At 43.0% G+C, this 20733-nt stretch overlaps 2 protein-coding genes across 3 annotated transcripts; one reads left to right on the plus strand and one right to left on the minus strand.

Moving 5' to 3' along the window:
• The first annotated feature begins 3902 nt into the window (after positions 1-3902).
• Positions 3903-15668, plus strand: LOC121625461 (bestrophin-3-like). Of its 2 annotated transcripts, XM_041963535.1 has the most exons (14): positions 3903-3965; positions 4118-4280; positions 4684-4778; positions 7232-7319; positions 7572-7717; positions 8804-8958; positions 9425-9502; positions 9681-9833; positions 10719-10799; positions 11197-11348; positions 12683-12773; positions 13461-13579; positions 13680-13955; positions 14186-15668. In XM_041963535.1, the coding sequence occupies exons 2-14, from the start codon at positions 4129-4131 to the stop codon at positions 14571-14573; spliced, it is 1974 nt and encodes a 657-aa protein (XP_041819469.1). In that variant the 5' UTR covers positions 3903-3965; positions 4118-4128; the 3' UTR covers positions 14574-15668. The 2 variants fall into 2 exon arrangements, with proteins under 2 accessions (XP_041819469.1, XP_041819470.1); XM_041963536.1 differs by lacking the exons at positions 7232-7319; positions 7572-7717.
• nots (nothepsin) lies at positions 14382-20153 on the minus strand. The gene is made up of 10 exons (XM_041963537.1): positions 20095-20153; positions 19237-19417; positions 18820-18937; positions 18487-18605; positions 17992-18191; positions 16698-16820; positions 16262-16406; positions 16012-16110; positions 15490-15627; positions 14382-14472 (listed from the first exon to the last, which is right to left on the minus strand). Exons 1-10 carry the CDS (start codon positions 20151-20153, stop codon positions 14440-14442), a joined length of 1215 nt encoding a protein of 404 aa, XP_041819471.1. The 3' UTR covers positions 14382-14439.
• Positions 20154-20733: the final 580 nt, after the last annotated feature.

Consider the following 20733-nt stretch of genomic DNA (forward strand, 5'->3'; position numbering starts at 1 on the left):
AGTGTGTCATGATGCTAAAATTCCTGTTTTTGTAAATGGAGCCTGGCAGCTTTGGTGAAACAGCAACTCTTTCTGGTTAAACGTTAACGTATCATCATGAAGTGAAAGTTGATCACAATGTAAAAGCTGCAGAATAAAGACACCATCAGTTTTTAGACGGTTCCCTTTAACTCTCACCTTCACTCTGCCACCAGGTACAATGAAGACTGACGCTGAGCTAAATGAATTAACTTTTCTCCTGATGCTTTCCTCTTCTCCACCCTGACACCAACCACTGCTGTAGTCAGTTGTTTAAGTGAAGCAACACTCAAACTGTGTTATGACTCCATATAAAATTCTGACAATTTCACTTTACCTCTTCAGTGAAAATGCTTCTTTCTTCTCTCTTATTTCCAAAGTGCTGTTGATCGTTTCTTCGTGTAAATTTAGAAATAAATGCGGAGCATCCTGCCTTTCAGGCCGTCGCTGCTCTGAGGACAACGGGAAGCGATCCGGCTGCCTTTACGACAGCAGCGCCAACAATAAAACCACTTGGAAACGCTAGAAGGGGTTGAAAAGTTTTCGTTTCCACAGTTTTTTGTGATGAGGAGCTGGACTGCACCCCCCCAGTCTGTCGTAACCTGGAAGATTTCGATGTCCCAGACTAAAGGGAGAAATCCCAGTCAAATATCATCTTTGTCTAGGGATCCTATTTTCTCATGTTTCTGCGTCTAAGTGACGAAGAAAACATTTTTTTATTTGTCCAGTATTGAACGACAGCGTGATGCAGCGTAATCCCATCAACAGTTTGTTTTTGCCACATTTATCAGGCAATAATTATGAGAAAACAGTATAATGAACATGACTTTCTTGTTTTGATTAATGTAATGTGCTTTTATTAAAACTATATTCAACCTTAATATATGATATACATTATAATATTTAGCCTTGAAAAACACTGGACCCTGGAAGGCAACGCTGACCTCTGGTTTGACGTAAGGAAAATTTCTTTGTTGAATATTTTATTGATGAACTGTTTGGTCTATAAAATGTCTAAAACTGAAGGATATTCAATTTATAATGACATAAAATAAGAAAAGCAACAACGTCGAAGAAGCTGAAAACCGATATCTGGTTTGATTGTGGCTTTACACAGGACTTAAAATGATTCTCAATATTTTCCTACCATCAATGAATCATTTCAAGGCCAGTTAAAAGAAAACAAACTTCATGTGTGTTTCAGAGTGTGTATGTTCATGTGTGTCTTTGTGTGTGTGTTACCTCCAGCTCCATGTAGTTTCCCAGTCCCTCCACTGTGTCCAGGTGAACTCTGGTCTGCCCAATCAGAAACAGTCGTCGCTCCTTCCGCACCTCACCCTTAACCCCGAGGGCATCTGACAGCACGGCCTACATGCACGCACACAAAGAGTCATTAGCTTTGATAAATAGCAGTGTGTAACTGCAGAAACAAACACAGGCTGGCGTTTTACCCGCAGGCTGGTGGGGTCGCTGGTCGGACTGATGGAGTAACGGGACAGTTTGGGTCCATCAGTGTCCGGACGCTCGTAGAAGATCAGCTGACCTGTCTTGTTCTAACAAACAAACAAACAACAAACAGTGAGTCAGTTTTAAGGGTTAGCCGATGTAATGCTCCCTGTGGCCAGTAGGTGGAGCCCAGAGTTCTGTCTCTGGTGCTGATGGTGACGCTTCTCTCTCTCTCTCACACACACACACACACACACACACACACACACACACACACACACACACACACACACACACACACACACACACACACACACACACACACACACACACACACACACACACACACACTACTGTATGTACCATGAAGTCTCGTAGCTTCAGTCGTCCTTGGCTGCAGGTGAAGAATGTGTCGTGCTGTCTGATGATGGTACCCTCTGATTGGCTGAGCTGGGCGGCCTTCTGTGCGAACTGTGTTGGGTCGCTCACTGAGGCTTTGATTTCCACGTTGGACGGCATGGTTCTACTGAGCATGTGCAGAACAGAGAGGGGGACAGGTAGTCAGACACAGGTGTTTTAAAGTTTATTAAAACTCTGACCATCGACAGACCTGGACGCTGATCGCTGCTTATTGTTTAAAAAAACACTTCAATTATTCATTTTGTGCCTAAAGTGTTTGCAAGTACAGACTGAGGAGGATGAATATCAGCAGTACATTTACTCAAGCACAGTACCAATGTACAATTTTGAGGTGCTTGTATTTTACTTGAATATTTCTATTTTATGCAACTTCTACTAAATTTCAGAGGCAAATATTGTGCTTTTTACAGCACTACATTTATTTGAGTTATTTAGCAGATTTAGACTGATAACAGAAAATAAAATGAACAAATAAATGATGATATATTATTACAGGTTAACACTTAATTGGTCCCCAAAAGAAAGTCCACAAGCTAACTATCTGTAAATAATTAAAATAAGCTCCATCCTCACCAACTGCAACATTAAAGTCAATAATTAGAAATCAACAATATCTGTTATTCTAAAATGGCTCATTCTGCATAATGGGTACAATTACATTTAGAACTTTAAATAAAATGAGATGCCAATACTTTTAATGTAACTAATGTTTTGAACGCAGGATTTTCAGAGTACTTCCAGTGTTATGTTGCTACTTTTACTAAAGAAGCAGTTCTGAGTACTTCTCCCACCACAGCTACATCGTTAGCTAACAGTTAACTGTAACTACACCAGCACATTTGCACATTAAAGCTAACGCTAGCTAGCCTGTCTGCTACCTAGGTAGCAACTAACTCCAGCTGCTAAACGGTGTACTGAACGTGTCCGGCAGCTAACAAGGAGCACAAACATGAACATGAAAAACTAACCGTATATAAATGTCTGACCTGTTTTCGGAGTTTCGGCTGCTGCGTGTCTGCGTACCTGCGCTTGATTTTACCGCGAAAGTCTTCGTCCGGGGCGGAGCAGCAGCGGCGGTCTGAGAGCAGCTGACTACACGAGGAGGGAGCAGAGAGAAGACACCAAACTGACCGCAGAGCAGCGCTAAGCGACGCGGGAGCCACATTTGTACAGAGAAACTTCTGATAGAAGGTCGGATGTTCTACCAAAAGAGATCAGCCGGCGCATGCGCAGAACACACGCAAAAAGGAAACTAAGACGTCCCACTCCGCTTCATTTCTGCTGTACGAAAGTCGCTGCCGCCATTACGGTTCAGTTTTAGAGCAACACTCCACCTAAAATATGTTTTGAGGATCAAACTCTGGGCCCAGATCAAAATCACCTTTTTTGGACACAAACAAGGTAGAAATGCAGCTAACAACAAGGACAACAAAGCTGAACAAAGATGTAAAAATGAACACAGAACTAACATACCAGCAGGTAAAAAAATAGTGAAATGGATTAGCTTATATGCTTTAAGTGGGTAGTTACATACTGTGTATGCATGTATACATACATATATATATATATATATAGAATAATCCCCTTCTCTTCCACTGAATGTTCAAGAGCTGAAGTGTGGCTACCTTGCGATGCAGGTGGATTTGTAAGAAATAGAGTGTCAGATTAATACCTGGTGTGACATCATGTTGTCACTGACAGTGTTTCTGTTTATACATGTTTACCTCCACTGCCATCTATGCCAACACACACACACACACACACACACACACACACACACACACACAGCTAAAACATGACTACATTTAGCCTGTCGGATCATCAATAAAACTCTGGACCTGCATGTGACCGTGTGTGTGTGTGTGTGTGTGCGCACAGTCTGCTGCCTGGCATTACTGGGCAACTGGACAACATCATGGTGAGAGAAAGAGGGAGCGAGAGAGCATTACAGAGAGAGAGAGAGAGAGGGAGATGGAGGGGGAGGCAGTGGTTGGATGGCATTTGGAAAAACCAAATCAGGAAAGAAGAAGCTTGATGGAAAACAGCGGCGAGAAAAAACAAAGACGTCTGTGAGTTTCTCTGTGAGTAAAACAACCACCATTATAATCTAGATTCAGAAAAGCAGGCAGAATGTTACAATAGTGTTAATTATCCAGGCTGTCAATGGAAAAGCAGAGTAATGAGAGACTGCTGCCTGTCTGTCTGTCTGTCTGCTTGTCTGTCTGTCTGTCAGGTGGTCTCAGGATGACCGTCACATATTCCAGTAAAGTTGCGAACGCCACCTTCTTCAGTTTCCACCGGCTCCTGCTGCGTTGGAGGGGAAGCATCTACAAGCTGCTGTACAGAGAGTTCATCCTGTTCGCTCTGCTCTACACTGTGCTGAGCGTCATATACAGGTCGCACACACACACACACAGACACACACACACACACAGGCAGCGCTTGTATGTTAGAGTGTGTTATTAGTCACTGGATCTTTGCATCCTTTCCTTTAAAATGTGGTTGTAATTTATACTTTCAAAGTAAAAGTCTAGTGATGTCATGTATTTTCTTCATGTTCAGACCCAAACAAACCATGAACGTATCTATTAACAAGTACTGTGTGTGCATCACAGCCCTATAGTTTATTCTGACTCAGTCCCACACACACCGTCCAAGAACACCAAGTGTGGATTCATCCACAGTAGAAGTATAAAGTTGTGTACAAGTAAAATACAAGTTCGGTTCAGTCCTCCAGTAAATGTACTTAGTTACTCTCCAGCGCTGGTTTTGGTTGTGATGTGTGTGTCTGTGCTGCAGGCTCGTCCTCTCCAACCATCAGAAGAGGCTGTTCGAGAAACTTTCCATGTACTGCGATAAATACGCGGAGCAGATTCCCGTCACCTTCGTTCTGGGTACGTCTCTCTGTTTGCTGTCTGAGGCTTTATTCCAGCAGTTTTACCCCTCATGTGTAAATACGAGGCAGAATCCCTGTGAAATACATTTCTGTTAACATCCAACACTGATGAAGGAAAATAATGCCAAAGAACAATGCTGTAAAGAGAACATAAGGAAAATAAAGGTGGCAGCATAGCATTGTCTTCCATTGTTCATATATGACATGTTGTGCATGTGGCTTTTATCTGACGTCCATGTGCGAAGGGGAACTAGAGGCTGCGTTTAAGTTATTCTCCATTTTTAGTGAATGATGTGGCGGCGTCGGTCAGTCCACCACTTTGATCCAGATGAAAATATCTCAACAACTATTTGTGTCCTCCTCAGGGTGAATTGTGGTGAACCTCTAACTTAGCGCCATCATCAGGTCAACGTGAACATGTTAGCATCTCAGTATTGTCATTGTGAGCATATCGCCATGCTGACGTTAGCATTTAGCTAGTGCAGCCTCACAGGGCCGCTAGCATGGCTGTGGACTCGTAAAGTGTGTGTATCGTGAATTTAATTCATGTTTAGTTTGACCTGTTGCTGAACTATCGGCCTCAGATAAGAACATGTGACTCATCAGTGCTGTTGCTATGGTTACCTGCACTTTAATATACTGATTTAGAACAGTTGCTAAACTATATTTTACTACAATTTGTTTGAGATGTGAATGTATGAAGAGTTCAGACTCGGGGGATGAAAGGACACAGCTGGTGTGATATTATTATTAATAATGAGAGGAGGAGCCGAGCTAATATTGGTCCTCTGAGAACAGAGATTAACTCTCACTGACACATGAGTGTCGTGTTTAGATGCTGTACGGTGGACTGTAACACACCAGACCAGTAGTGGAAAGTAACTACTGGTCTACTGTACTGTAGTACAATTTTATGGTACTTTATACCTCTTACTCAATTTTGGAAGCCAATATTGTACTTTTTACTCCACTACATTTATTTGACAATATTAGTAACACAATAGAAAAATCAATACAGTTAAAATAAGATAGAAATCTACTAATATATTATGATGTATTATTATGATTAAGCTCCACACCAGTACATAAAGAAGCTAGTACATTCATCAGCTGCAACGCTGGAATGACGAACACATTAATGCATCACTGATTATAATCTAATTATAAGATAAACGTGATTTGAAATGAGGCATTCTGCATAATGAGAACATTTGTTTTGGTACTTTAAATATATTTGATGCCAATACTTTTGTACTTGTAATTTTGTACTGTACTGTAAATTGTTAAGTTAAAAAATTTGCACGTATATGTATAACTCTGCTTCCTGCCTGAGGAGAGCGTGACAGACAGACAGACAGGCAGACAGACAGACAGACAGACAGACAGACAGACAGACAGACAGAGAGACAGACAGAGACACAGACAGACAGGGTGTTTGGTTGCCTCATTAGCAGGCTGCTAATGGAAACAGATCATTAAAGAGCAGAGAGGCTAAAAGCAGGATGAGTGTTTGAGTATCTGATCTCCAGCCTGATTCCCCCTCACACACACACACACACACACACACACACACACACACACACACACACACACACACACACTCTATATGTTCCAGGCTGCTGTGTATTCACACAGTGTGTGTTCAACAAGTTCAATGTTTCCTCATTAAAGAAAACTATCATCCATACTGTTATAATAAAAGGTTAGAGGTTGAGTGTGTCTGACACATGTGAGCATGTGATCAGCAGAAATAAATCTAATATTTGAGTCTTACATCCACGATTGCACCACGTCAGGGGGGCAACCCCAGCCGACGGAGCACGGCGGGCTCCGGGTGGACGTCCACCCTCTAAGATTATGCTATAAACAAAGACTACACAAAAACAGGTAGTAGTAGTAGTGGTGGCAGCAGTATCTGAAGTAGCTGTTGTTTTTTATGTTTTTATTTTAAAGCAACTGTCCCCTGGAAGCAGTAGTAGTGGTAAAAGTAGTGTTTGTAGTATTAGCAGTAGTAGAAGGTGCGGACTTTTCCCTACAGCATACAGCTGATGTCAGCAAATCCCACTAAAAGACCAACAGTTTCAGTGTGTCTCTCAAAGCGCTCACTTCCTGTCTGTGGCTCTCAGCTCCAAGGACATTGGTTCCTACTGAAGAGTAGCAGCAGTAATATTACCATTTGTAGTGTCAGTAGCTGTCGATCGAGTTTTTGTTTTACTTGTTTTTGTCGTCTGAGCAGCAGCTGTAGTAGTAGTAGTAGCAACAGTAGTAGTAGTATCTGTAGTATTTGTAGTAGCTGTTATTGGGAAGCATTAATACAAACTAAAAAAACCCTTAAACATGAAGTAAAAGTGTGTGTGTGGAGTTTGGGGAGAAGCTGCTGGTTTTAATACCTTTTATTTGTATGAATGAATTCAGGGGAAACGTTCGCTCTGTGCATCGTCGGTGTTTCAGGTTTTTATGTGACGCTGGTGGTGAATCGATGGTGGAACCAGTTTGTGAACCTGCCCTGGCCCGACCGACTGATGTACCTGATCTCCAGGTACGTTCACACGGTGGGAAGAGATTCGGTCTCATTTATACTGCAGCACGGCTTTATACCCGCTCCGTACTGACTGGATGAGACGCTTCTTGCACCCATGTTGTTTTTTCCAACCTAATAGATCACAGTAAAGACCGCCTCCCTGACGGTGAACATCTGATCAGTTTGTGGTGTGAAGGGTGTCAGGGTGTGAAGGACTTCCGGTAAAGTCCGTAGATACATCGTAGATTTATGTCAGCATGTTTCCTCCAGCTGTGTTCAGGGCAAAGATGAATATGGCCGCCTGCTGCGCCGGACGCTGATACGCTACGTTAACCTGACGTCGCTCCTCATCTTCCGCTCCGTCAGCACCGCCGTCTGCAAGCGCTTCCCGACCATGGACCACGTGGTGGAGGCAGGTGAGAGTCTGAGGTTTGTGTTGGGTCCTGCAGACTGAAGGGGGACTGGGCTGGAAGCCTTGTTACTGTGCAGCGTTTACAGTGATGGTAGATTTTGTGTGTACATGCGTGTATCTGAACTGTCGCTGAGTCACTGAGTCCAAGCTGACAAACGTCAGATGGAGTCCACCTTCCCGGCTCTGCTTCTTCCTTCCTGTAACCGTCTGATCTGGCCCCAGGGATTGGTTGTTATTGGCCAATTAGAGCCAGACTGAGCTGCAGGAGAGCGGATTGAGATGATCCTTTTTGCTTCGTTAGGAGTTAAAACCCCCTGTACTGGTCTCACCAGCGGTTACCCAGTCAGTTAAACACAGGATTCAATAAAGCCAGTTGAAGCCGGGACTTGTTTTGGATTCTTTACTGAACCACAGTGTGAAACTGCAACACAATATATTACAGAATAAACATGTAAATTTCGGCCGTAACTCGTACAATAATGCATTCTCAGCATCAATATAGACCTCAAGAACATATACTTACAGACAATGTGTCTTAATGGGCATGTAAGATGATGGAGAAAAACACTTTGAAAACAATCTGCTAGCTGCCATCGATGTACTTCCGGTTTTTACCGCCACTTCCGTTTTTGCCGCCACTTCCGTCGGAAGTGACGTTAACTAAAAAAAAAATACAATTTCACAGCAGAATCACTTAAGAAGAGCAGAAAACAAAAAACAAACAACTCAAAACCATTTACTGTCCTTAACACCCCCAGGCTGCGACAAACGTAATCCTGAAAGTGAGATCACAGATCAGATTTAGAGATTTTGGAATTTTGAATATGTCAGCAACTACATCTGCTATTGAGCTTTTCATTCGCGCTAACATTAGAAATATCAAAGTGATTGTTTTGTTCAATTGCAGTTGATCAGTTGACAGTTGAGCCACGTGGGGCAACTAATAAGTGTAATTTTGAATTGCTACTGCTGAAACAACAAAACAAGACATCAACAAAAGATTTAAATAAACTACAGAGCTGCTTCTAAACTGCAGCTCATAGGAGAGAAGCTACTGATGGCTGCCGTCTGTCTGTCTGCCCACCTGCAGGCTTCATGACTCCTGAGGAGAGGAAGGTGTTTGACAACGTCTGTTCTCCTCATCTGAAGTACTGGATTCCCGTCGTCTGGTTCTCCAACCTGGTGTCTAAAGCTCGACAGGAAGGACGCATCCAGGACAGCATCGACATGCAGAACATCCTCAATGTGACGCATGGGATCACACTGAACGTTTTATGAATTCAAAATATTCATGAATAGACATTTAGAGGGTGGTAAAGATGAACGTAGTATGTTTTCAAGTGTTTTCAATGCTAGTTTGCTGGCTAACATAACGTTATTTGATGGAAGCAGAACTTATGCTAACACGAGAAGCTAACATGAAGAAAAAGTTTTAACAAGAATATTTCAGTTTTAATTCAATTTCAAAATGAAGACTAACAGTTAGGTCACAAATAATCCTGTTGTATCCCGTCAATGAGAAAGTGTCACTTCAGTGGCTGAGGGTCTAAATCCCTGTTCGTCTGTGACCACATTAACCAGACATGTAGGTAACGTGACACCCAGCTCATTCTCAGAGGGAGGGTGGGACTTCCAGCCACAGAAATCTGGGTCTGGCACCTGCTGCCAAACTGGCAACCCTGCTGAATCTGTGTCTCTGTGGTCTCTTCAGGAGATGAACCTGTTCAGGACTTGGTGTGCGACTCTCTTCGGCTACGACTGGGTCGGCATCCCTCTGGTTTACACACAGGCCTGTTTCTCTATTTCCTGTCTTACATCCATAACATGTTTACAAGGGATGTAACTGTAGCTCATCGAATCACGTCGGTGATCATCGTCCATCATTGCTGTAACCCAATCAGAGCTCTGAATCTCCCACACAGCCAGAGGGAGGGACACACAGTAAAGATCTCTCTCTCTCTCTGCAGGTCGTCACTCTGGCTGTCTACACCTTCTTTTTCGCTTGTCTGATTGGTCGTCAGTTCCTCGACCCCGCCCAGAATTACCAAGGCCACGACCTTGACCTCTACGTCCCCGTCTTCACCCTGCTGCAGTTCTTCTTCTACTCCGGCTGGTTGAAGGTGCGGACTTTTCCCTACAGCATACAGCTGATGTCAGCAAATCCCACTAAAAGACCAACAGTTTCAGTGTGTCTCTCAAAGCGCTCACTTCCTGTCTGTGGCTCTCAGCTCCAAGGACATTGGTTCCTACTGAAGACATAAATCTTTAAAAATATCAAAGTTTCATTAAAAAAGAATCAGCTGCTCACTGTAGATTCCACCAAACAAACAGGAGGAAGCTCCAAATCATCTTTTTGTTTTAGTTCTATGAAGATAAGCCTGCAGAGACTTGAAACTAGCTTACCTTCACTGTTCACATTTAGCCACATTTATTTTTTTAAACTGTCCTGATCAAGTTTAGACATCTGAAGTGAGACTTCTACAGATCAACCAGACTCTGCATCCTGTTGTCTCTTGCTGTGATTTATCACACTGAACATTAAGTTCTTATCTGTTTCATCATAGTTGTGTCCATCAGGGACACACATTAGGACTGTTGAGCTGATTATGAATCTGATGGGACCACGTTTCCGGTCTGGGTCAGCTGGTGTTGGCAGTCGGCAGTTAAACCATGCAGCGTTTGTCCGTGTCTGAGACATAAACAGGCGTGTGGTTGACCTTTTTTCTTCTCTTAACCTTGTCCTGTTATATTAATAACACACCATATGAAGTTATTAATAACTTACTTGGTGGATACGAGTCAGAGGCAGAAAGGAGCCTGTTGTTAGAGTAAAGATTTCATGTTTGTGCATGAATGTGCTGATTAGATTTTGTAGAAATCTGACTCACAGACAAGCAGAGCTAAAGGCTGCAGCTAATTCAAATATGAAAACAAGGAGGGTTTTCAGTGTGAAGTCATGTCTTTATGCAGTGAGACTGAATTCCAGTTTTGCGCCCTGTTTCCAGGTAGCGGAGCAGCTGATCAACCCGTTTGGAGAGGACGACGATGACTTTGAAGCTAACTGGATCATCGACAGGAACCTTCAGGTCAGCAGCCAATCACAGCGCTCAGACAGAGGCTAAGAGTTTCCTAACATGTTTCAGGTTTTACCATCTAGACCAGAAATAAAGACCCATTTATCTTGAAAAAGAGGAGCACTCTGTGAAAAGATACATGTTTTTTGGGGTCTAGTTGAACAGCGATGAGTCTGGAAGTGAGATTTCAGCTTTCTGCTTCTTCAGCCTCCCTATCTGAGACCAGTTTACCCAGTAAGTGAGGCTGGAAATGAAACAACAAGAAAGGACGATTCAGTCTGACCATCAGGCTGATGGTTTTGTCCTCACATTGGCAGGTATTAACTACTTTACAAGAACAGGGTATGTGTCTGGAGACCACACTATAATCCTTTAATTGTCGTCACTTCCTGTCTACCTGTCCCTCCAGGTGTCTCTGCTGGCTGTAGATGAGATGCATATGAACCTGCCTCATATAACCAAAGACATGTACTGGAACGACTCTGAGGCGCGGCCGCCCTACACGCTGGCTGCTGCCGACTCCTGCATCCCGTCATTCCTCGGCTCCACCACCGACATGGGGTCAACACACACACACACACACACACACACACACACACACGGTTTTACTTGTTTTGTTTTAATTGTGTTGTGTTACTTTGTTTTGTTGTGTTGTTGCATTGTTGTGTTGTTGCATTGTTGTATTGTTGCATTGCTGTATTGTTGTGTTGTTGCATTGTTTTGTTGTTGCATTGTTGTATTGTTGCATTGCTGTATTGCTGTATTGTTGTGTTGTTGTATTGTTGCATTGTTGTGTTGTATTGTTGTGTTGTTGCATTGTTGTGTTGTTGTATTGTTGTGTTGTTGCATTGTTGTGCTGTTGTATTGTTGCATTGCTGTATTGTTGCGTTGTTGTATTGTTGTGTTGTTGTATTGTTGCATTGCTGTATTGTTGTGTTGTTGTATTGTTGTGTTGTTGCATTGTTTTGTTGTTGCATTGTTGTGTTGTTGCATTGTTGTATTGTTGCATTGCTGTATTGTTGTGTTGTTGCATTGTTTTGTTGTTGCATTGTTTTGTTGTTGCATTGTTGTATTGTTGCATTGCTGTATTGCTGTATTGTTGTGTTGTTGTATTGTTGCATTGTTGTGTTGTATTGTTGTGTTGTTGCATTGTTGTGTTGTTGTATTGTTGTGTTGTTGCATTGTTGTGTTGTTGTATTGTTGCATTGCTGTATTGTTGCGTTGTTGTATTGTTGTGTTGTTGTATTGTTGCATTGCTGTATTGTTGTGTTGTTGTATTGTTGTGTTGTTGCATTGTTTTGTTGTTGCATTGTTGTGTTGTTGCATTGTTGTATTGTTGCATTGCTGTATTGTTGTGTTGTTGCATTGTTTTGTTGTTGCATTGTTTTGTTGTTGCATTGTTGTATTGTTGCATTGCTGTATTGCTGTATTGTTGTGTTGTTGTATTGTTGCATTGTTGTGTTGTATTGTTGTGTTGTTGCATTGTTGTGTTGTTGTATTGTTGTGTTGTTGCATTGTTGCATTGCTGTATTGTTGCGTTGTTGTATTGTTGTGTTGTTGTATTGTTGCATTGCTGTATTGTTGCGTTGTTGTATTGTTGTGTTGTTGTATTGTTGCATTGCTGTATTGTTGTGTTGTTGTATTGTTGTGTTGTTGTATTGTTGCGCTGATGTGTTGTTGTGTTGTTGTATTGTTGTACGTTGTGTTGTTGTATTGTTGCGCTGATGTGTTGTTGTGTTATTGTATTGTTGTACGTTGTGTTGTTGTATTGTTGTGTTGTTGTATTGTTGTTACGTTGCTGTATTGTTGTATTGTTGTGTTGTGATTGGCTGATGGAGAATGAGTAGCAGTAGTTCTATTAGCAACATAAAAAGCTTTTGTCTCGTGTTTTGCAGACTCTCTGATATCCTGCACTTTGATGAAGCTGAGGTTAACGACAGTTCTCATCGGCAACATGATCCTATTCTGACTTCCCGCCAAGAGTCGGTAATGCACCGTTTTTTATTACCTCTGTCAAAGATGTTTTCAGCCCTGAATGACCGTCAGCCAGTAAGCAAAACTACTTGAGACATATCTGAAATCTAATGCAATATTTCATTTGACCATTAGCTAAGAAAGGCATGAATATTGTCTGGTCTGGTTCACACCACTTAATCCTCCGTTCATAAAGCACTTAACTCTCCAGCAAGACAGAAACAAAATTATATTTTTCCTGGTTTCAGTACTTACAGTCCATATTATCCTCTCTGCTGATTCTACAAAGCATTAATGTCACTTGTTATTTGTAATTCTGAGAATTTTTCTCCTACAGCTTCAACTTATTTTTTTTTTATACGCAATATATTCCTCCTTTTTGATAAATGCTGGCCAGATTCTGCAGTGCACAACTCAGATGGCCTAAATGACGTGTGGAAATGTAACAGTACCCTGACAGGTGGCAAACATAACACAGATCGATGAAGACCAGGTTCTACATATATGCAGATGATACATTTCAGAACATGCTAATGAAATAATCGGACGGACTGTACAGCTGTGGTGGAGGTACCTGCTCTCTGAGCTCCTGCTACTGAAGAGTTCTGAATGAAGGAAAACAGCCCTCCAAGGAAAGAGAGTATACAGGTGAGATGTTTACCGAATATATTTTTCATTTATATTTTTTGATGTTTGTAGGTTCTGGGTCGAGTCCGCCGGTTACTGAGCGTTCAGGAGCCTCCTGACCTCCGACCTCCTCGGCCCATCTTCAAACGTCACAGCAGTGACGCAACGGGAAGCTTCTTTCCAGATTTCAGGTACAGTATTGCTCCATTTAAAGTATTCAAGTTGCCCATATTGACCTGACTGTTAGCGCTGTCTGATTGTATTCACCGTTGGTTTTCTGTTATCATTCAGGATTCATCCAGGTCCAGAGAACAGGGGTCCACCCTCCTCTTTGCCCATGCCCCCCTCTACCTTGGACACCCTGTCCACCTTAAGGGAGGTCAGCAGCAACCCTCCATCCCCAGAAAGCTCGCCCTCTGCTGTTTTCCCCCGGCTCGTCGTCAGCCCGCCATTGACTGGCGATGTCTGTCGCAACATGGATACTCCTGGCAATGGTGAAGCAGCAAAACCTCCGAATGGATGGGATCCCTCCCCCACTGAGGAGACACAGGGCTTGGACACCCTGAGGTTATTCAATGGTTTTCTGCTAAAAGTGTCATGACTTCCCACTTTCAACTCCTTGTTTGTGTGACTTTGCCCATAATGACACCACTTTACTGTGGTTTTGACATAAGGGGCTTATGGGTGGGTCTCAGTTTTTGAAATATACTTCACTATTCTCCTTTAAATTTGGTTATCCTGTGCTTCCACTCCTTTACCTTCCCCTTGTGGTCTGACTCTGTTCTTTATATTTCCAGGACTGGCTCATCAGTCTGTTGTTCCCCCACCCAGTTGGGACCCAAAGCGTTCCGCTGGATGACAGTAAACGCCCAGAATCACCCACCGATCCGGCCATGGGGGCGCCAGTTCTCCCTCCAGTTCTCCAGGCAGTCGTCCAAAGGATCAGTCCGCAGCTTGCCAAGCCCCAAGGCTCTGGGAAGGCGGAGACGAGGCCTGGCTCGATTCCAATCCCGACGATCACCTGGTCCACCTCCCGACAGTCTGCAGCTCCCTAATCCTGACGACTTCCAGGGAATGGCAGGGGCTGATGATGGGGGGCAGGAAGGAACCAACAACAGCAAAGAGATCAAAAACCCGAATTCGCAATCCCAGAGCTTGGAAAAATATGAGAAACAACCACAGTAAAATAATACTGCTCAAACAGAGCCAATGTCCAAGCTGGAAACGGTGTTACCCAACAAGAGAAGTCACAGCTTCGTTTTCAGCTTTGTCTTTAGAGACAAACCGAAACGCTAATCCCAAAATGGTACATCAAAGAACATAAAAGATACAAAAGAATCTGCAACTTGGGCAAAGGTGGTGAAAGCAAGCAACAACCACCACAGCTGAGAGTGGCAGGCTGAAACTTCTGGATGCCTTAATATCTTCTTAATGGAAGAAGAACTTGATGTACATTAGAAGCGCCACCAAGAGCTGAACCTGTTGTGGAAAAGTTCACTTTGTATTTCTTGAGAAAAGTTTCCCACCTGCAGCTGAACACACTTCGGCTTCGGCTCCAACACTCAACTGTGGTGAGCGCTGACTACATAAAGTACTCAGGATTATGACTGAATTTAAAGGTTTCTAGAAAAAACTCTTTTCTAGCACAACGTCTGTCTTCATGTCAACTCATGTCTATTTGTAAATGTAGCTGAAGTCATGAATATAAAATATCTTTTGCTGCTGCTGAATCACCAAACACCGTATTTTTTTAAAACAAAACATTGTGATCAATGTGGTCAATGGGTCAGTTTAACAGTTCAGCCAGTGATGGTTGTTTGTCCTGGATGATGATGACGGTCTATGATTGGACGCTGTTGATGGACACTGACTGCCAGATTCTCACAAATGATCAAAATAGGTCAGAGAATGATGGCTAGCTTAAGCACAATGCTGTTAGCTAGTTGGTAATGTGTGTCACTTGTGTTGGTGCCTTTGTAAGAATTATAAAATGCTGTTACAGTCTTTTTAATTGTATAGTATTTATTGATCATACAGTTGTCAGCTATTGATAACCGATAGGTTAGTCTTTGATTGGGTGCTTAGCAGGGGCAAAGCCGACCTGGTCCTGTCCTCTGTCGAAGATGCTGTAGAACTCTGTCAGAAATACATCTCCCAGAATCCAGAGAGGGCCTTCGGGGGAGACAATGTCCACGGCCTGGAAACCACTGAAACACAACTCCTTGTCACCAAGCATCTCCTGGAGATCGAGAGAGAGACATTTGAGTATCATACAGTGTATTTATGTTCAAGGTCATTTGTCATTTGTAATGTAAACCATTAAAAATATGGCTAAACAAATAATCGTTTCTCTCAAGACCAAAACAGTCAAAACATAAAACCACGTGAGGCGCATGCTCCATCACACAAATGGCAAAAATGTATGTTTTGTACTTTTGCTGTTTTTAAAGAAGCAAAACTTTTCATTCAAAATATTCAATAGTTGCATAACTCCCTACAACAACCAGTGTTTGAGACAGTCATCATTAATATTCCACAGCAAACACATAGAGCTGCTACACGAAGTCTGTCAGACATTTAGACAGACATGGACAGAGCATGGACAGAATGACGGACTCCCCACCCTCCTAATGTAGTGCTCAGCAGTCAGTGTGTACTCTGTTCCTCCCAGGACGAACGTCACATGAGGCAAACTGGACAACCTGACACAGTCGATCAGGAACTGAAACACACACAAAGGTAAAGGTCAAATCAGATTATGAGTTCAGTTTATATATTATTTATTGTTTTTCTACGTTTTGAGTATTCTCCAGAAATGTCTAATTTACTATTAGACGCAAGATTTAGTTAATACAATTTTATTGTTTGTTTACCTCTCCTATGTTTGTGGGTGTGGCTCCAATCAGCTGCTGAAGGCTGAGGATGTCATTGGTCGGTCCGGCGATAAGGGAGGTACCAGTATCAACAATTGCCTGGCAACCACGGGGACAGAATGAGCTCACACCTTGCACCGCCACACTGGAACATACACAGAGATCATTTTACTGATTGGTGTGCAAGAGAGGACAATCTGCTGTTTCATCTTATTCACTGGGTAACTGCACATTGTCTAATAATCCTGCTTGGACTGCAGCCTAGTGGTCACTATATGTACTGCACAGCACGGATGTGGTCCAGAGCCATTACTGTCATTCAGCTAAAGTGCCTCCAAAATCAAGCACAGTCAGGACTTCATCTTGGGTTAAAGAGTGCAGTAACAATTAATTATTTAATCAAACAGAATCACAATGTAAAAAACATGTGGGAAACCTGTCCATCTTAATCTGCCAGTATCCTTTAGCAGTCACTGGGAGCCAGTTGATTGGTCCTGTGTACAATGCCTGGTCTGTTCCGCCAAGCAACAGTTCACCTTCTGGGTTGCTGCTACTTGTTCTCCTGCAGGAAAACAAAAATCACATTCCAATCAACAAACTGCATTTTATACCCTGTTTATGTTCGGTCAACGATCCCAAACTTTTTCTTATCACACAGCTGAGGTTTTTGAATTCCCAGAGCCCTCTGGACCTTCCTGGGACCCTCTGATTCATGTGAAACCCCTGAAACCCTTGGATTTCCCTGGATCCCTTGTGGCCAAATGTCTTAAACCATGTCACAAGAGTCACAAGTTATTAATCCACCCAAAGACTCTGCCAACAAATTTCATTAATTAGCATTCCCAGAACCAGAGAGGAGAAACGAATCTGTGGAAAAGAGTTTGGCTGAACTGAAAATTTTCAATCTGCATTCTGTGGCACATGGTTTGCGATACCTCTTAGACCTTCCTAAAACACTGAAAACCTCCCTGAAAACTTCCTGGAAGTCTCTCTGGACTTCCAGAAAAAACAACTGTAAGACCTTTGGATTTTAGACTTGGCTGAACTCTTAAACTCAGCTGGAACCCCTCAGAAAGCCTTTAGAATACCCCAAAACCTTCTTGACTACACTCCTTGATCCCTGGCAACTCTCACAATCAAAAAGAACCCTGAGACTTAAGACCCTAGATCATTTAAGATTCCTCTCTGGAATTTCCCAGAAACCCCTAGACTATATTGAAATTCTTAAACTCTGCTGAAACTCTTAGGCTACCTTGAAACCCAATGACCCCTCAGAAACTCTTTTAGCTATAGAAAATCCAAAACACAGAGGTGTCTCTAAAACATAGTTTCTGTGTGCACTGGGTGTCCAGATGCTCTCACTTGATACCATTGGTGCCCAATGGACACCCCAAACAAAGCAGAAGAATGCTCTAAACCTTTGTTACTCTCTAACTCTCCCCAGAATTTCTTCAACTTCTTGGACTCTGCTGAAAAACCAGCACCTGAAGTCACCTGAAACACTGGGTCCTTCAGAAAATTCCCCTAAAACCCCTTGAACACTTAAACTCTGTGGATCCTCAAGTAATGGCTCCTGGAGGACCTTGCATTCCACAAGCAACTGTGACTTGAAAGTTGCTCTTCAAAATGAAGAAATCTGTACATGGAGGGACTACAAGGATCTCTCCTCACTCCAATGACTCCCTGAGCAAAGCAATTAGCCCCTCAACTGGTTGTACTGGCATTTCAACCTGCTGATGTAGAAGGAGAAGACCGGTTCGTCCACTGTCTTCTGTGCCAACATGTTGTCAAAAACAGGGTTTCCAAGGATCTCTGCCAGGGATGGATAACCCATCCCCAGAACACCGTCGAACCTTGCCATTGCAAATGTGGCACCGGGCTCGTAGACTGACTCCCCAAACTCCTGGTTCAGGACAGTTAGACCCCCAACCTGCAAGAAAAATGATTACAGCATATTATAAAGTACATCTTCAGCTTCTCCAGCTGCATGAGGTCAAAACATATCTTCAAATCCTTTGCAGCTCAGGGAGCATTTTCACCTTTACTGGGCAGAGAGAGGAAACAAGGATACAGAGAAGGGTACAACATGCAAAGGACCCAACTAAACCAGGGACATTGTGGATACATGTGTCTTAACTATCCGGCCACCAGGATGCCCCAAACTTCCATACATTAGATGAATATAGCGTCCCATGTGCTTGTAACATGCTAACATTGACACGTACCTTGAGCGTGTCTCTGGCCATGACTCCCAGCAGGTGTCCTGATCCGTAGTGAATCCCGAACATTCGACCATCTTGATGGAATGAAGTTGACTCAAACGCCCTGAAACGCCTGTGCAACGCTGTGAACACACACACACACACACACACACACACACACACACACACACACACAGGCCTTGAACTTCTTATCACTGTCAGGAACATACTAAACCACGTTGTCAAACTGTCCTGACCCACAAACACAACCCTTATAAAACACCCTAATACAAAGTTAAATGTGCTGTAGCCTTATATTGTAGTGTGTTTGTATGAGTGTGTGGTGTTGTGTGGTACCACAGGCTTGGCTGACGCAGTAGGACGAGGGCACCCAGAGGTCGGCTGAGCCGGTGTCAAAAACCACCGAGAAGTTCTGCTCCGGAGTCCCCAGAGTGATTTCACCGTAATACTGAGCCTGACACACAACAGAGACACACACAGCAAGCCTGTGACAACAAACAACTCAAACAAACACAGTGACACGAGAAATGACCTGATCCCAGAGGAACTTTTCAAGTACTGCAACAAGTTAAAAACTGTCATCTGTTTAAAACACAGATGAAAAAAAATAAACAGGTATCTCCTGCTGGGGTCTACAAATCCTCCAGAGGGAGGTGGGACTTCAGGAGCAGATGGGGGTCTGGTGCCTTGCTCAGGAGCACATCAGCAGCAGCTTTTGGAAGGAAATGTTGAGGCAGTCAGTGTTGTTCTTACGTCCATGAAGTTGTAGAGCTTCTCGCTGGAGCGTCCGAGCCGCAGTGACGGCGTGCCGGGCGGGAAGCACTGAGCGTAGCGCCGGTTAAACATGTCTGGACGGTGATCCGTCAGGAACTCCGGCAGCAGGCCGTCGGCTCGCAGCTGCGTACGAATCGAAGGCATCCGCCTCAGCGGGATCCTGCAGAGGCGACGTTTCAGTGACTGAAAACACGCTTATTCTCTTAAATAGTCACAGTTAAATAAGAGGGTTGATACCACTCTCTTGCAGCCAGTCGGCTTAGCTTAGCATGAAGACTGAACACTGGGAAACAGCTAGCCTAGCTCTGTCTAAAGGAAACAAAATCACTCATCAGTACCTCTAAAGCTCACTAATCAACACATTATATTTTGTTTGTTTAATCCAGTAATGAAACTGTAAAAACAACACGCCGTGGCTGCACAGATGCTAGGCAGAGCTAGCTGTTTGCCCTGTTTCTGAGCTAAATTTGCTAAGATAATCCAACTGGCTGCAGCTTCGTGTTTACTGTATAGACAGGAGATCGTACCAGTCTTCTCATCTAACTGATATATTGTTTAAACAAGACAAAATTCCAGACATGGAGATTACATTTCACATTTTTCTGGTGTAAAACTAAAGCTTGATGGTTTCTGGGACTCTGAGAAGAACCAGAACTGAAACTGACACTTAAAGATTTATGAGTTTTGTCTCCAAACTGTGGGAGCAATAAGACACATTTTGTACTTATGTTTGTAGTAATATTTTGGGGCACTCTGAGCAGCCTAACATGAGACTAATGTAAAGACAAACCGTATTTATACACTGATGTTAATGAAGGCGGAGGCAGTTTTTCCTACCTGACCAGCGCAGAGCTCGTCCATGTCCAGATCAGCAGCACCAGCAACACCACCCTCATCATGTCTGTGTCTGTCTGTCTGTCTGTCTGTCAGACTGCTGGTTGTTATCAGGATTCACTGCTGCTCTGATTGGATCTACATCTCTGTGAGAAAGTCCTCCCCCAGAACTCTCTGCATTAACCTGTGTGGTTCATTACATTCACCCAAGTACAAATATGAAGTGCTTGTACTTTACTTGTGTATCTCCAATTCATGCAACTTCACACTTGTACTCCACTACATCTCAGAGACAAATACTGCACTTTTTACTCCACTACATTTCTCTGACAGCTTTAATTGCTTGTTACAGATGAGATTGAATGTTTGTGATAAAATCTTTATGGGTTTGAGAAAATTCTTTTTTTAATCTGAACATTCATCAATTATTTAAATTAAGATGTGGTAAAGTGTGGATTTGGACGACTTGAGGCTTTCTGGACTCGTTAAGTCTGAGTGTGGACACGTCTGGAGATTTCACAGTTCACAGTTACAGTATCCTGTCATGGCATCGTTGGACTGTTTAGTGAGAGTTAAAGGAGACATGAGAAGTAAAGTCAAGGTACATTTACTTGCTTTTGTCCTCATCCACTGAGTTCTCAG

The sequence above is a fragment of the Chelmon rostratus genome, chromosome 22 (assembly GCF_017976325.1).
Source record: "Chelmon rostratus isolate fCheRos1 chromosome 22, fCheRos1.pri, whole genome shotgun sequence".
In the NCBI taxonomy this organism is placed as follows: domain Eukaryota; kingdom Metazoa; phylum Chordata; class Actinopteri; order Chaetodontiformes; family Chaetodontidae; genus Chelmon; species Chelmon rostratus.